Here is a 17,659-nt window from a genome sequence, read left to right as displayed (position 1 = left end):
CCTGGACAGGAAATCCAACCCATGGGAGCGGGATCTGGAGAAAATCTGTGCTTTCAATTCTGCGAGCCTGGAGCGTGACCTTCCTCCTTTCACACTGGGGTTTGGGCCTCACAGAGAAAGGACAGCCTCATTGACATTTGTCTGTGTACCTTTCCTTCAAACTTTTTCTTCTTGACCTCTCTCCTCTATGGCCAGAGGCACCACTTGCCTCAGGGAGGATTAGGCTATTGAATTAGAAATGCAAAGAGAGAGAAAGATTCAACATTCAGCCTCAAGACCTTAGTGAAACAAGTCTTGAAAGCCAGGCTTCACTGAAGGAGAAAACAGGTTTCCTAATTTGCAAATATCTTACTGTGAGTCTTGGGTAAAGTTAACTCAGGATTTCAAGGAAGGAGGTTCTCCACCCACCTTGAGATACTTTTAGACTGGATGGGGGCACAGAGGAATGCCACAGGAAAAGGACAAGTCAGAGGTTCCCTGGTTCTCAGAAAGTCTGACTTCTTGGCTGGACTCCATGCTATGGAACCTTATATTATAAAGCTGCGTGATTTTCAGGCATTTTACTACATCGTCTTTCTTATGTGTTCTGCAGAATGAGAAAGAATGAACAAGAGAAATATCTACACTTTGTCCCTCCTTGAAAGAAAGATGGAGTTTGAGTTGGGGTCTCCCTTAGCCCCCGGTGAGAGTGGAAATGTAGCTTTTGTTTTGAATGACTAGGCTGCTGGAATTGTTTTTTAAAATGGATAGGAATCGGTGTGGGTGAAACTCTGAAACTTGGAGAGGATTGAACCAGCTCTTTCTAAACTGGGAAGATGTTAGATTTTGAAGTATGCCTCCATGCCTTTTGGAACATTCACTGTGCAGTTTCACATTTTAAAGACCTAAAAGCCCTATGTTTAAAATTAAAATCAAAACAAAACAAAACAAAAAACCATCCCCTGGCAAGGATTCCCCAAACTTTTAAAATTTCAAAACATTTCTTTTTTTCAGTGCATTCCTAATATCATTCTGGAGAAGAGTTCCATAGACAAAAGTTTGGAAAATCCCAACTTAGAACTATCACCTTTTAAATTCTGGAACCGCCAACCTCAACATTGCATAAAACCAAGATGTGTGGCCACCTGTGCCAAGCTGACCTTAGTCTTTGTTCCCAGAAACCTTTGCCAATAAAGATAAGACTCTAAATCAATGAATAACACCTCTGCAGGAAATTTAGGCAGATCAGTTTATCTGGAACAACTGTCCACAGACCTGAATCAACAACTCATTTATCAAACAATAACTTACTTATCAAGACTTACTTCAGGACCCTTCCCTTGCTATGATTTGCTGTCCTACCTTATTGAGTCATTGACTTTACCCATTGCCAGTTTCCCACTTTAGTATCCATTCTGCCTTCTGCCTTCTGAGACATCACTAAGGTTCTGTTGAAGTGGTGTGCTTTCCCTTATGGAATGAGTTCTAATAAACACAACTTTGCTTTATTCCCATGAGTTGTCCAGTGGTATTTTGGAAGTTGAAGTTACTGTGAAAACTATGAGCTGTTTGGCCACATCACCAAAAACACTAAATAAGTTTGGTGGGTCCGAGGCACACTGCCCTATGGTCAGAGCTCAGCACCTCCCAGGTCCTCAGCTTGTCTGGCTCGCTCTCAGGACTGTCACTGCATGAAGGCCTCATTTTTATTTGCTAAGAGCTCCTTTTTTACAGAGTGGCCTTTCAGCTCCTTGACCTTCTCCCTGACACAGAGTGGACTCTTAACACCATGTCAGGTTGATCAGCTTCTCTGCCAGGAATCTGAATGGAGACACCCAAAGCTTGAAGGTATTTAAAGCTGAAATATTCCTATAGTAATACTCTAAGCCTGAAAATATGGTCCACAGACCAGTGCCCAAACTCTTGGTAAAGGGTCCATGCCAAGACAAGTACAGAACTTGAAAGCAATTTGGCAAGATTTAAGCCTGCTGAATCTAATTAAGGACAACAAAAATGTTTGCATTTTGTATGTCTTTCTTTTTAATTTCATTTTTCTAGAAATAATTCTTATCATATTATTAAGAAAAAGTGCTTAAAATTTGAAAACAAGAGAAAAAATGTGGGTGGCATAGAGAGGCATTGCTTAACAGGTCCATTCAAGGAATACTTACTTGTCTAATAAAATGACATTTGTTCATGTTGCTGTTTACTACAGCATTGAAGGTCACAGACTTAGTGAAATTGTGTGTTAATTTGTAGATCACTCTCTAGTAGAGATACAAATAATATTCAGTAGAACAGAAAACCTCAAAGGTTAGTTATTTCCCTGGTAGGACACTAACTGGCTTTGGAGGTAACCTAAAAAAATTGTTCTAACACTCTTTTATTATTAAATTGCCTACAAATAGGTAGCTCCTCAAATGTTCTTTGAATCAAACTTATCTTTCCTTTTAATTAATGAGTTTTGACCTGTGTTCACTTTATATTTATATGTGAGTCATGTTTTTAGCCTGTTGAAAATTTTATTTTGACAGTTTTTTTTTTACAAAAGCATCAGTCTGTGATGCATAGAAACACAACAAAATGAAACAAAAACTGTTCTTTCATCACAGAAAGTGATAGGTGGATAAATGAAAAATTCCCAATATAATTCTTCAGCAGGAAAATGCCTAGCTAAAAAAAATTGTTTGGTATAATCACTTCATTTACGTAGCCTAGAATTATTTTAAGCATAAAAAGCCCTTGTTGAAATAGTTTATTGTAGGCCTAATCTCAACAAAAAGAAAGCTTACTCTCTGTTCTCAGAAACCCTCCCTTCCTCTGCTTGCAGGAATGAAATATCATAAGAACTAATACCAGTACTTTATTTCTCCTGAAGGACAAGATCAAAAGGCCTGAATGGCCAACAAAGGAAGAAGGGCCTACCAGATACCAGGATTTATTGACCAAGCAAAATGAAGCAAGTGACCCTTACTCAATTTTAATGAATCCTATAACTTTTACTTAGTTTTTAGGTTTTTTTTTAAATATTTTTTCTGCTTTCTCTGGGCCTCTGCCATCTCTTTGTCTGTTCGGGGTTATAAAAGCTCTAACCACCCTTACCACTCCGAACAGTCTTGTAAAGATTTTTTTCCCTCAAGTTCCCTGATGATGCATCTTCAATAAACTTGCTTTCTCAGAAAAGCAAAGAGACTTGTTTCTCTGTTTGATGCAGGGTCAGGTGGGCCTTACTACGTAAGACTGAGCTTTCTGATGGTAACAAAAGTTAGGAAACTACTATGTTAACGCCCCATGAATTCCCATTGCTAATACCCCAGGAACATTCCTAGTTTCTGTCCATCCTGAAGTCTCGTGGCTCAGTTTTTTTGATGAACCTGAGTGCTTTACAATTTCCTTCTATTGAACACCTCTCTTTAAAAATCTTGATTCAGTTGGGGTATGTCAGAACCTTAACTGTTAAAGTGACTAAATGGTGATTTTAGCTGACAATGTACTTTATGACATGGGAAACTCTAACCCCTCCTTAGAATACAAATAGAGCCTACCCACCACTAAAATATACCTGACAAAGATGTACATTATGAGGGCAGAATATTTGAATTTGGCTATCCCCAAAGCAGCTTTAAGCAGGCAACTTTTACTTTTTTTTTATGTGAAATTTTCACATAACTTAAAAGTAATCGTTTTTAAGTATACAATTCAGTGGTATTTCGGATTTTCACAATATCGTACAACCAGTCCCAAACATTTCCATCCTTCCAAAAGGAAACCCGTGTCTGTTAAGTAGAGCTTTTCAATCCCTGCTACCCCTGGTATATGCCAAAATGCTTTATGCCCCTCTGGCTTTACCTATTCATATGCATTTCATATAAATGGAATCATATAACACGTGGTCTTTTGCATAATGTTTCCAAGGTTCAACCAATTGTAGACTGGATCAGGATTCCATTCCTTTTTTATGCATGAATAATAGTCCATGAGCATATATACCACTTTTTTCTTTTACCCATTCGTCCACTGAAACAGGCAACTTTTGATATCAAAAACTTCATGGACACTTTGAGCTTAGACCTCACTCATTCTAGAAATGCCTAGAATGGACAAACCACCCTGTAGCCCAATCAAACCTGCCATTCACCTGATTCCAGGCCTTTATCTAGAAACTGTGTCTTCCACAGCTCTCTAGAAGAACAACTGCCTCTTGAGGGCTGGCCAGGGTGTGGCTCTCACCATGTCCCCACGTTCTCCTTGCCCCTTTGGTCACTGGAATTCAACCACTTGGGCATACGTCCCCAGGGACTTCTGCCAGACAATTCCATTTCCCCTTAGTTTCAGGCTTCCCTATTCTTAGCTTTGTCCCCTTTTGCAATGTCTGTAATTTGCTGCCGAGTCCTACTCCTACTGTGATTTATCCCCATTCACCCACACATTCTGTTTTGAATCCGACAAACTTTCTTTCACTGAAAAATGCAGTGCTAACCATATTCCTCGGAGGTTTTGACTCATATTTTGAACTGTTTTTCAAGCACTAATTATTTCTTTCATGATATTCAGAACTGATGTTTCCTCTTTTGGAATTCCCTCTCCCCCCATGGAATTTAATGTATACATATGAAAATTAAAACCAGTTTTAGCTAGAAATAGATCCTCTGGGAGGTCTTTGGAATAAGCTGACATGCACCGTTAAAAGGAACCTGGATGACTGACAACTGCTTTGGCTTCAAAGGAGAAGGAAATAGGCTGGCACAGTGGTTGGCCACTTGTCAGGGGTGGCCTGCCAAGGCATCATTTACGGAGTTGTTCACGAGTAGGAGCAGGGTAGGGGGTGGGCTTGGCTGGCACCTGGGGGCTGGCCCAACATGCTCGGCTGCCTCCAGAAGAGGCTGGGATATGTGAAGAGGCCAGATGAATGTCTTAGCAGGAATGAGGTCAGCAACTTTTTAAGAGAACATTCTCCTAAGGGGTTCAGTCCACAATTCTGAAATCCAAAAACGTGAAAGACCAAAATTGTCTTCATAGCTCATTTGGCAGTAAAACTCAACCTGAACTGAAATGATGCAACTTAAAGTCTTTATTTATCCTTCTCAGGTTAAATATTCATATGTTTTAATGTGGAAATATCAAATATCAACGTGTTTTATTACAGGATATTGCCCCAGGCCCCACTGGTGGGTTGAGGTAATACACAGCATATGCACCTTTATATCTTTCTAGATTCACCTCTGGCCCTAAACCTGAAGAGGAATCACTTCTCAAATACTCTTCAGGGACCATCTTTTTATGGTTTAGCCCACAGAGACCAAGAATAAGATAGCAGTTTGGTGGGGAACAAGTATCTCTAACCCAAGAAAAATACCTAAAAGGGAGTCATAGCGGAAAAAGGAAGAACACGTGTTCTATCTGAGATAAGCCAAGCTCAACTGGGAACATCTCTGTTCTACCTTCAATGGACACCCCTGCACTGTCCATTCACACAGTGTCCTTCTGCAGATAATCCCTCCTTGGCCTTCTTCCCTCAAATAGGAGCACCAAACAGCCTTGATAGAGAGCTTGTATATGACAGGCATTGTTTTTTAACCTTTTTACAGGGATTATCCTCAAAAGATTACCCACATATTACAGATGGGAAACTGAGAGGGTGGGTGTCTGGAAATATCACCAGTTACAAGTGATAGAGACAAGTAACATGATTCAAGTGCCCACTCTGAATTCAGGTGCCCAATGGTAGTATCAAAGGTTCCCGGGGGTTTTCTCAGAGGGAAAGGACAGGAGCACTTCACTGTGGAAGGAAACTCCAACACTAGAATCATGTGGAAATTGCAGAGTCTGCAGTCAGGGCAGGGCTCATTTTACAAAGCAGATGCTTCTGAGATCTTGGATATATCTACCAGCCTTCAGGTCACCATCTACACAATGGGATCTATAACTATGCCTAAGGGTGCTTGACATGACAAAATGAACAAAACAGCAGAACTCTCCCAGATCAGACAGCACCACATCACAAATCCTGTTCCCATCTTAGGGCATTTGCATTAGCTGCTCCCTCTGCCTAAATGTCACCCACTTGATTGTCACTTGGCTGGTCCATTCCTGTAGCTCATGTTTTGGCTTCTCAGAGAAAACTTCTCTAAACACTCATCTTAAAACAACCACCTGGAAATCTCTATCATATGATCTAGTATTATTTCCTTCCTAGTACTTATCAGCAGTTTTTCATGTATCACTTTCCTGCATTTTTAGGTATTTATTTCAATCGTGTCTGTCTCTCCCTCTCCACTGCAACGAAAGCTCCAGCACAGGAGGCACCTTTCCAATCTGGTTGAAAACAGCATCCCTTGTATATCCATGTACCTAGTATAGGCACATGGTAGGCTATTGGTCATTCAGTTTCTTGAATAATCGGCTAAATAAATGGTAGGGACTCAATATATGTCATTTTCTTTCCTGTCCCCTTGTTCTAGCATCTCCTAAAGAAGGATGTGAGTTTGGTCAAGTACCAAGTGCTTGGGGATATTTTAAATGGTTAATATTTGTACCTTTTGCCCTTTCTCTTTCAGGCCAACAAAAGGTTCCATGAAAATTGACGTGGAAAGGACAGTCTGAGGGCATGTGATTATTATAATGTGTGTGGATTTGATCTGTTACAGGATAATAAGATCTTCTGCCTTCTCAAACTATTTAAAGCCGTGCTTAATCTATACCAATTTATATTTTGATGTCTTACTCATTAAGTAGCCCAATTCATGTGTTTCTAATACTTTAAATAGGGAGATGCTCCTGCAACATCCATATGTTGCTGAATTTTTAATTCTCTGAAGAAAAACAGAACTGAAAGAGATTTACACCAGCTCCAGAGCCTTGTGAGTGAAGACACTCAACAGGTTGGTGAGTGAGGCCATATGGCAGCACTTAGAATTCCACAGTCTTAATTAAGCAATCTGCTCGCCAGCATCACCAGTGAGAAAACTGGCCTGATGGCTGTCCCCCTCCCCTGTCACCTAAAAGACATTTCCATTTGTATATGTGTTGGGTTCTAAAAATTCTCATGCATGGAGCACAGCCTGCAGTCATAGAATGTTACTACTAAGAAGGATCTTCACAATTGAGTACAACACCCTCGTGTTACTTTTGCCAGCCCAACATCCATTTCCCTTTCTTCAGGAAACAGCATCTTCATTTCCCCGGTGCAGCCGACAGGGTACCAAATCTTCTTGGACACATGATTGGTTTGGGGACAGGCACATGAACTTAGCTGGCCCAAGAAGAATTAGTCATGGGATGTTCTTGGAACACTTGGAAAAGAGGTGTGCTCTGGGTTGCCGAGCGGAAGAATTTAAGGCTAGAGCTGCTGTTGGCTATTTGGAGGGAACCCCTCTGAGAGTTATGAAAAACTAAAGCTGCAAAAAAGCAGAGCTGAGGGATGAAGGGAGATTTTGATGACATCATTAGAGCACCTAGATCTAGGTGTTCTTGAAGCCAACTTCAGCCCAGAAGTTTTCAACCACGTGGCCAGATGATTTTCTCTATTTTTTGCTGAAGTTAGTTGAAGTTTGGTTTCTATCACTTACATTCAGAACAGCTCTGACACTAATATGCCCTTTTTCCACAAATGATGAAACAGAGGTCCAGAGAGGATCAGGGGCATGTAAGTCAGGGGTAGACCTGACACTAGACTCCAGGGACTCTGCGATTCTGCACCTCCTTTGGAATGACTTCTCTGGATGCCCTCCCTGGGGCCCTGCTTGGAGTTCTCTGGGAGTTCTCTGGGGCTCTGCTCTCACCCTTATTTCAGATTCATGTGCTTCTCTCTAATACTGCCATCTCCCCTGTCCATATCTCTTCAGGCACATGTCCCAACCATCTCTCAATTTCTGAAATGCTTTAATGTGAGCCCATGCCTTCCCTAGTCTCCTCTTTCATCTGCCTCCTATTCTGAACTTTAGAAATCCAGCCATATTGTCCTTCTTCCACCACTGTTCTAGCCACATGGCTCCCCTTTTTACACATTATCTTTATTGACAATTGAACACACTGAGAACAAATTTTAGTCTTTAGTCAGTTAAGAGCCAGACTGTGCCATTTCATCCCTGCTTCCTTGATAACAAATGACATCTCCACTCCTGCAAAAATAGCTATGATATGATAAACAGAACATGTATGTATCATGATTTATGACATATCATTTAATCAACACACAAGTCCTAGTAGCCATGGCTGCTTCAGTGGAGGTGGGCTTAAATCCTGTAAGGTGTGGGCAGGCAGACTCACTAAGGAGGTAGACTGGATGTGAGGGAGACAGTAGGGAATGGAAGGCCTAATTCCATGGAAGAGCAGCAAATCCCCAGGGAACAGGGCAGCTGATCATTGCCACAGGGAATAGCTCAGCTACTGCTATAGCTGTGCTATTTCTGGCAGTAAATATTTCAACTGCTTTCTATGGACCAGCACACTCTTCCTGCTCTGTTCACATGTTTATCTCTTTTCCTCCAGCCATTCTATCACATTATTTCACATTTATGAAATGCAATAGTTAGCATAATACATTTATTGGGATTCTAATAAATATTAATTGACTGATTACTAGATTAGATTATGTCAGTGGGGAAGAGGCAAGCCCATAAAAACATTGCATTTCTCTGGTGCTCTTTTAAATATAGGAAAATCTGTCATTAATGTAAATAGGAGTCCACATTCTGACCCAAAGCATAATCACCTTCATAGTGATCAAGGAACACAGTGTGACACTAGAGCAACTTTCCTTGGCACTTCACAACAACTTGAAAGAAATACATCTCTTGAAACTCCACCTTGGGGTTCAGCAATATCCACGCTGCAATACTGGGGATGACATTCAATAATTTGACTAATCATTTAATCAGTCTAAGAGTAAACACAAATTAGTAGTGGAAAGGACAGGGTGACCAGAAAATGGAAAAGAAATTAGCACTGTTATTTTAAAACATCCCGACAATGAAAACAGAAGAATTTAGGAAGTCCTCAAGGATAGAGAATACAGACCAACAAAGCTTAAGTCAGCTTGAACTTAAGAAGCAGGCATTCTTCCACCTGCCAGGTTAGAAAGCTCATCCATCTATTACCATCCAAATGGAATCTTTTCAGCAGGGTCAAAGGGGCCTTTGTTTTGACATTGAATTCATAGGTGATCTATTTCCTGCGTTTGCATGCAAAACACCTCTCCTGTTGCTTTTTCACTAATTGCCTTCATTTTTCAAGTTCCCTGTTTGATTTATAGTTAATTTAAAATACCCTCAGAAGTTAAGACTCATGTATGTTAAGTACAAATATGATTGATGCGTCACCGCACACTTCGGGGATGTTGCGACTCTGGGTGTGGTCAGTGTCCGGGAGGCAGGACCATGCGGTGTCTTGGTGAAAGGGACTCACCAGGAGAGCAGAAAGCCAGAAGAGGGTGGTGGCCAATGTGGCTGAAACAAAGAGCAAGCTACTTTCTATCACAGAGGAAGGGTGCACTTGGCTGTGAACAGGAAAAGAAAATACAGTGGAGGTTCTCTCCGCGTTGCATCCAGGTTGATGAAAGTAGATGGGAAAATTAAGTGGCATATTTCCTTGTTTTATCATTGCAACCACCACCAAGTACTAAGAGACACTAGACCAGAGAGCTCTGGGTAAGAGCCAGGGCTCTGGAATCTTAGGCTCAAACCTTGGCTTCACCAATTACAGGTGATAGGATCTGGGGAAAATGGCTTCACCTAGCTCTGCCTGAGCGTCCTCACCCACACAATGGGAAAATGAGAACATCTTCTCCCAAAGTGTTGTTGTGAGGTCCAAAAGAGCCCTGACACTTAGGGATCACAGAGTAGTGGTCAGCTATCGATGCCACTGACACCTCAGTGTCTAGCACCGGTGCTGTCTTTTATTTTAACATCTGCTCCTAAATTATGCTCACCTGTTAAATTTTCCAGACACACGCTTGCTCTCTCTTCATGAGAAAGTCACCTAAGAATTATCTCTGCATTGTCAGGAAAATTAGCAAGTTGAAACTTCTGAAGATTGTCGTAGAAGTAAGAGTGACATCAACCTAATGCCTTAGACCAGTATGTTCCAAACAGTAGTCTTTGGTAAAATGATACAAATAAGGACAATTTTGACATACTTTTCACAATGCAAAATTTACTCAAAGGACAACCTTTTCATTTGTAATAATCCTTAAGCTTTTTTAGATTTGGTTCTCTCTCACTTTCTTTTTATGTTGTTGTTGTTGCTGATGACCTTTTTTTCTCTTTTTATAAAACAAAACTTGTTTATTGCAGAAACTGCAATAATGTTTTTTAAAAAAAAGCAAGGAAAACTCATTCATGATCTGATCATTGTTAACATTTTGGTAGATTTCCTTCTTTGTGTATATATGAGGGTTTGTGTATGTAAAGCAAATGGAGTGTACTGTCTGCACATTTTTTGCCTTTTTTAAAAGGGCAGTTGTAGGTTTACTGAAAAATCATGCACAAACGACAGAGTTATCATAACCCCCCCACACACACACACACACAGAGTTTTCCCTACTAACATTTTGCATTAGTGTGGCATCTTTGTTACAACTGATGGAACAATATTATAACTACACTATTAACCATAGTTCATAGTTCACATTAGGGCTCACTCTTTGTGTTATATAGCTTATGTTTGTTTTTTAATTTTTATTCTGGTAGCATACTACAACCTAAAATTTCCCGTTTTATCAGGAAAAACATCACTTTCTATTAAACAGTGATGTTAATTACATTTTCAGTCTTGTAATCACTGCCACCTATTACAAAAACCCTTCCGTCACCCCAAACAGAAACTCTGTAGAAATTAAGCTCCCCATTCCCAACCACCAGGTCCCTGCCATCTGCATTCTAGTTTCCAACTCAATGAATTTACATATTCTAATTATTTCATATATGCGATCATATAATATCTGCCCTATTGTGTCTGGTTTACTTCACTCAACATGATATCTTCAAAGTTCATCTATGTTGTAGCAAGTATCAGAACCGGATTATTTTTAAGTTTGGATAATATACCATTGTATGTATGTACCACATTTTGTTGATCCATTCATCTGTTGATGGATACTTGGGTTGCTTCTACCTTTTGGCCATTGTGAATAATGAATGCTGCCTTGAACTTTGCAGTGCAAATATCTGTTGAAGTCTCTGCTTTCAATGCTTTTGTGTATATACTTAGAAGTGGGATCGCCAGGTCATATGGTAAATCTATTAACTTTCTCAGGAACCACCAGACTGTTTTCCACAGAAACTGTACCATTTTATCCAAATGACCTTTTAAAATAAAATGACGGCCAAAGAAAATGGTAGTGTTTTCCATCTCCCTGTTTGCCCTTACTACCATGTCTCCTTCACTTTTGTGCCATTTTTCCATATCCAGATTTAGCAAAATTTTTTTAAAAAACACTCATCAATCCAAGAATTTTAAAAAATTTCACTCATCCATGAAGTTCCAAGTCCATGAATCAATGCTTTAGATATTTTTTTAATCTGTTCAGGCTTTTTAATGGGCAGTATAATTTGTCATTTTTAAAGCCAGGTCCAAATATGGCCATTATAAGGAAAGTGGACCTATCTAAGGCCTATGAATTAAATAATAATAAATTAATATGAGGCTATATATTAAAATATAAATAATACATAGTAACAATAATAGCAACAGTTATTCAAAACTGTTTTCTCAGCACTACTCTAAGCATGTTTTCCATCAAGTGTGGTACCAACTCTAGGATCACCTTTATGCTTCTTATAGAGATGAGATGATTCAAACTCAGAGGGCTCAAATAACCCACTTGCAGTCACAGAAACAGATGACTATATGGGTATTTGAACCCTAGTCCACGTAAATTTAAAATCTACGTGATCTTAGCCACGATATTACAATCACCAGTGGGAGCAAGTGGAGTCAATCCTCACTGGAAACCTCCCTGGGTGTTCCTGAGAGGGAGCAGGGAAGAAGCTCACTCTGCTTGGTGGGAACATGCTCTGCTATGGAAGGGAGGAGGCGGTCAGCGCTGCGTGAGCTTGCTCTCCTGTTTGAGCTGCCCAACACTGTCGTCTCTCCCATGTAGGCCCCAGTAACTATGAGATAGCTGCTTCCTTTATGGCCTTTCCTGGAGTCACTTTTTGAATCTAGAAATACTGCTCTGTCAGGCTCTGGGTAGAGACTGGTAGAGCCCACATCATGTGTCCCTCTACATCTCCCAGTCTCTCTTGCATTTAGGTTGGCCATATAGCTAGTCTAGCCAATAGAATGTAAGCAGAATTAATAAATGTCATTTCTAAGCTGAGGTTGTTGAGTATTTGGGCTGCCTTTCCCACGCTCTTTCTTGTCCCCCTTTCTGCCAGCTCAGTGACATCAGGGTAACTGGAAGCCACAGATGCAGCACCAAATTGGCAGTAGCCCCTGCATGGAGGGGCGCCTGACTTGTACCTTATATACCTTGAGTAAGAAAATTTTCATTGTTTTAGGTTGTTGGGGTTGCTTGTTACCACAGCATAGCCTAACCTATTCTGACTAATACAAGCTCCTTATTAAAAGTGTGATTATAAGTGTTGTATGTTAGATGAACTCAGAGTGTAGCAATTTCTTTCTGTATATTTGAATGTCTGTCTGTGCATTTCTGTGTGACCCAAGAGGAGTGAGCCATTGAAGGAACAACAATGGGTAAAAAAAAAGTACTGTCCTGCTACTGGCTGGGCCGTCAGTAGGGCATCCTTTCTGGAAACTGGAGGCTGGCAATACATCCCACTAAGGGAACCTGGAGGGTTATTAGGTATAGTGCCTGATACAGACCTCTATGATTAGTAACCCCTCCAATGTTCCAGGAAGGTGTGCCTGAGCTATGGGGACAGGACAGACTACTGTGCTATGTGATTCTACAGAACACAAGAGATCCACAAGGGCCATTACACATGGCATTTGCCAGCACTAGCTGGGTGGGTGGCTGGCTGGTTGTCTAGGCCAGCAGGAATTCTGGAGCATGGGTGTCAGCTGGGAAGCTGTAACCAAGGTTGCTGCCTGTGATAGATTGAATTGAATACCTGAGATTGGACATATTCTTGGCCTTGATCTGCATTCTGGTGGATGTGGACCTATTGTGAATAAAATCTCTTCAAATGTCATGTCAATTAAAGTGTGGCCCAGCTGTGTCACATTGGACTTTAATCTGGATGACTGGAGACATTCAGAGGGAGAGAGAAGCCCCAGAGAACAGGCAGAAGACATTACCATGTGCATTGCCTTGTGACAGAAAACCCAAGGAACCCCAAAGATTGCTGGACAGCCAGAAAACACTGATCCCAGGAGGAAGCAAGCCCTCTAGCTTCTGAAACCATGAACCAGTATAATCCTGCTGTTAAGCCAACTCATTGCATGGCATTTGTTTTAGCAGCTAGGAAACTGAAACACTGTCCAACTCTAATGGCAACCAAGATGGTGACTTCATGGAAATACATGGTTTTCATTTGGCTGGAGAAGCAAGAATTGCTACCACAAGAAACTCCACAGGGTAGGAAGTCCCTAAGGAGCCCCTTCCAGAATTCCTCTGGACTCCTCCCTGAGTCCCAAGACCTCAGCTGGATAGCTCCTTTCTGAGTTGCTGCTCTCTAAGCTGCTTTCCCCTTTATTCTTGAATGTCTCATTGAAAAATGGGTATAACCATACTTTTCAGCTCCCTTTTCATGAACAAGTTGAAGCCAGGAGAGTTTTTCCCAAGTACCCAGGAGTTGGGGCCCTGTATCATGCTGCATAAGATATAATGAAAGAGTACCCCCCTGTCTGGATGCATTAGAAGAAATCATGGAATACCATGTTTTGATCCTTGAAGTTTGTTGAAAAATGGGCTTTTATAGACAAAAGCAAGTCTAGTTAGTGGAAAAGGGAGTAGAATAAAGAGTTATTTGGATGTGAAGAAAATAAAAGGCTTCAGAAGGAACTAAGAGAAAGATGTACCTCAGTGAACAGTGAATAAAATATTAGGGGAATAAAAGGAGTGGAGGTGACCATTAGTAACAGTTAAAATAGAAAAAGATAACTCATGGAGAATTGAGGAAGAAGATGAAAAAGGATAAAAGGAAATATTACTGTCTGAACAAAGAGAGCAGTGAGCCATGGGCAGAATAAACATTCCCTGTAACTGGCTAAAAGCAGAACACAGAATGGTTGGATATAAGTCTAGGGTTTGGGCAGATATATTATGTCTGTCAAGCAAAGAGACAACACTTTGAGATAACTTTATAGAATGGTGAGGAATATAGATATCAACTAATTGATTGTGCTGTGTTACACTTTCTGCCACACAAAAAGTCGCAATGACTCACAACCCAAAGCTCTTAAATATTGCAAAGGTTTCACTTAGATAGAGGAAAAATGGAAAGTGCAAATGCCATGAGCAAGGGCTAAGATAAGGTTACTATTCTGGTTTCTTTCAACCTCTGCTATGAGTGAGAGCATCAGCTTACATTCATATATCACTAAAATGTCCCTAACCATTGCCTGGATCTTTGGTATGAAACCTCAAATATCTAAGTATTTAAAAACTTTCAGATTCTGTTCAATTCTTTTCAGTTTTCATATGCTAGATTTTTGTCAACATGTTCTTCATTCTGAGAGTACTCACAGATTTCTTGATTATCCACATTTTTCCAAGACAGAAAGGTCTTGGGTTGAACCATAAAGAAAATTCATGAAAGAAACACACATACGCACACTTACACACACAGACATGGAGAGAGAGAGAGAAAGAGAGAGAGATAGACAGATACTTAAAATGTTAGTTACTTAGTTAGTGGGAAATGCCCATCTAATATTTTGGGCTCGTTATTTCCTCTTGCAAGTAAAATACATGATGGAATAGAATGATTGAATGTATCACTTCTGGAAATTCAGATTTTTAAATAATACTCAGTAAGCATTCACAAGTGTGAGAAAACTTTGGTCTTCCTCTACACAAAATTAACTCTTATTCATAGGGTGTATTCTTATAACATTTCCTTGGAGAAGGGGTACTGCTGAAAATTACCCAAAATTTACAATACAAGAAAATAAGATGATCCATATTCATTGCTTTGAGATTAACTGAAAAGTACTTAATTAGATCTTTATATATTTTACTCTAGTAACATATATGGACATAGTTTCATCAAGAGGGGCAAGTCAGATTTTGCTGAACTGACAGCCCATGCACAAATAGAAAATTGTAAATGTCCTCAATTTCCATATCACTGACTTTTCCAGAAAGTACTATCATTGATAATCAACCCAGTTCCATTTAGCATTCACTAGTTTACACAAAACCAACAACCATAACCCAGTTAATTACTTAGGGGATAAAAAAAAAGATATGCACAAAACTGTGTTATTGTAATGTACAGTATGGACTAGTTTAAATTAAAAAAAAGATCCCCGAAAGTATGATTATTTCCAGTCTCTCGGTGGTGAATTAAAAGCTGTTTGGTGTCGTGAAGATTACAGAAGCAATCACATTTATGGGCCTGCTTTGCATACCAACTCTATTAATTTCCGTACTCAGGGTAGCTTCACATTTCCAACATGTTAACATAGATGCCATTTGGAATAATCATTTGGAATAAAAGAGAAAAGAAAGAGAGGGATGGGGAGAGGAGAGGTGAGGAGAGGGGAGTGGAAGGAAGGGGAGAAGAGGAGGCAAAAAAAAAAAAAGACCATCTTAGACCAAGTTTCATTTGAAATATATTGATTCTGATACAGAAGAGAATCAAAAGACAAATGAGGGCTCCCGACGGTCTGACCCAGAAGTCATGCTCAGGGATCAAATTAACATGAAATCAGATATTGGAATTCACTTATGGTGCCAGTCCTGCACCTTGTCATTACAGATTCTAATTATTGCAATGATTCTGTTGGCATAATTGCATCATGATGTGCATGGGTCTCACCTTGGATAGCTCCCTTGATGCTCAACATTGCATCTTCATTATTGTGCTCCTTTCAACACTTAAAAAGTGTTCCAGCCTTACAGAGCAATCCAATCAACCAGAGTTTTTTTTTTTTCTTTTCTTTAAATATGCCAGCCACATAGCACAGGAATGAAGGAATGTGGCTAGCCTAAAAGACAAACCCGAGACCATAACAGCAAATGTGCAATTACCTTCCTTAAAGGGACTTTAGGACATCTCACCAAATTAGATCGCTGCTCTCATGTCCTCCTTCCCCAAATGCTAAAGTAGGCGAGAGCCTACAATTAAATGGTTGTTTATCTAATGTCAATTTTAAATTCTACTGTGCTAAAACTGTGCTTGTTAAGCACTAAGCAGAGAACCCAAAGAACTGTGCTTGTATGCACTAAGCAAAGATAAAATAATATAATTTTGGCATTAAGAAGAGGCAGCAATTATAAACTCAGATCTTAGAGGTACATGCATTAAAGAAGTCAACTGGGATTTTGGAGGATTTGATTTTAATCCACAGAATAGTCAGTAGAGGTTTTGAATCATTCTGAAGACCATCTTATTGGCAGAAGAACAAGAGTTTTGAACCCCTATGCCTAAACATTCCCAGAAAACAACAGTATGCTCTCACCATTATTTTGTTCTGATGCTATGTATAAAAAAACAAACAAACAAATACAGGTAAGATATCAATCTACAAGAAAGTGATGGTTTTGTCTCAGTGGTCTGCCCAGGTGAAATGGACTTCATTTCCTTTACGCAATGCAATAATCATGTTGGTGGTTGTCAGCCTCCTTTCCTGGAATTGGTCAGGAAATGCCTGCTGATGATAAAATCCCCGAAAGAGGAACATATTTACCACTCTATTCACCTCTGAGCTGCCAAGGCAGGCCCTAATCTGAGCCCTTCCACCTGGGTCAAGCAGTGACATAAGAAGTATGCTCAGAGAACAGTGTAGAAAATGCCACCAACTGAGACACATTCCTAGACACTGGTGAATTCAGATATGAGAATAGCTCAAAAGCATGGTCAAATGGCATTGCTTACAGTTTAGAATCGACTGGTCCTCAATGAATTCAGCTGGCTGCTCGATATGGAACACTTTCTGCTGAAATCCAGGAGTGCAGTCCAACTCTTCTGCAGATGTGAGCAGCAGCACCTGAGAAAATCAAAGCCATCAATATTGCAACGTCGACTTGTGTGTTTGCCCTGCTAACTTTTACCAAATCTGTGACTCTTAGAAACGAGCTGAGTTTTTAATTTTATTTCCCAAATGAAGAGGCAAGTTGATATTTCTTTTGTGGCTGCCAACAATTCGTTTTGGCAGCGAGAGCTGGAAAACACACAAATGGGAACAGCTGCTGCAGTTTCCATTAAGTTGCAGTGAAAGAAATAACTTCGTCAGATTTTTACACCCGCTAAGATTCTCACCATGATTTCCATGTGCGAAAGTTTATTACAGAAACTGTCATTTTCATAGGATGCCTGAGCTAAAATCAGCTTCTCGTTCATACATGCAAAGGAGCATTGTCATCCTTGAGGAGGGTGAAAAAGTAAGTGGAACCATTCCATTGGAAGTTATTTCTAAAAGGACTCTGGGATCCACAAGTCCTTCACTGTCCACCATGCTAGCAACAAGCCAATTGTAGCTACGGAGCACATGAAATTTAGCTGGTCTAGAAATAAGCTGTTCTAAGTGTAACGGAAGTGTAAAGTATGCA

At 40.1% G+C, this 17,659-nt stretch overlaps 1 protein-coding gene across 6 annotated transcripts in view; it reads right to left on the bottom strand.

The window, feature by feature from the left end:
* CDH13 (cadherin 13) overlaps positions 1-17,659 on the bottom strand; it is a 1,150,740-nt gene that overhangs the window by 903,092 nt on the left and 229,989 nt on the right. For all 6 annotated transcript variants that reach the window (XM_077133145.1, XM_077133147.1, XM_077133146.1 and 3 more), the window contains exon 2: positions 16,986-17,097. In XM_077133145.1, coding sequence (XP_076989260.1) covers positions 16,986-17,097 — 112 coding nt within the window. The remainder of the gene's footprint in view (positions 1-16,985; positions 17,098-17,659) is intronic.

The sequence above is a fragment of the Tamandua tetradactyla genome, chromosome 16, assembly GCF_023851605.1.
Source record: "Tamandua tetradactyla isolate mTamTet1 chromosome 16, mTamTet1.pri, whole genome shotgun sequence".
NCBI classification, from domain to species: Eukaryota; Metazoa; Chordata; class Mammalia; order Pilosa; family Myrmecophagidae; genus Tamandua; species Tamandua tetradactyla.
The sequence above is the reverse complement of the archived record's forward strand: the minus strand, read 5'-3'. Positions and strand labels throughout refer to the sequence as shown.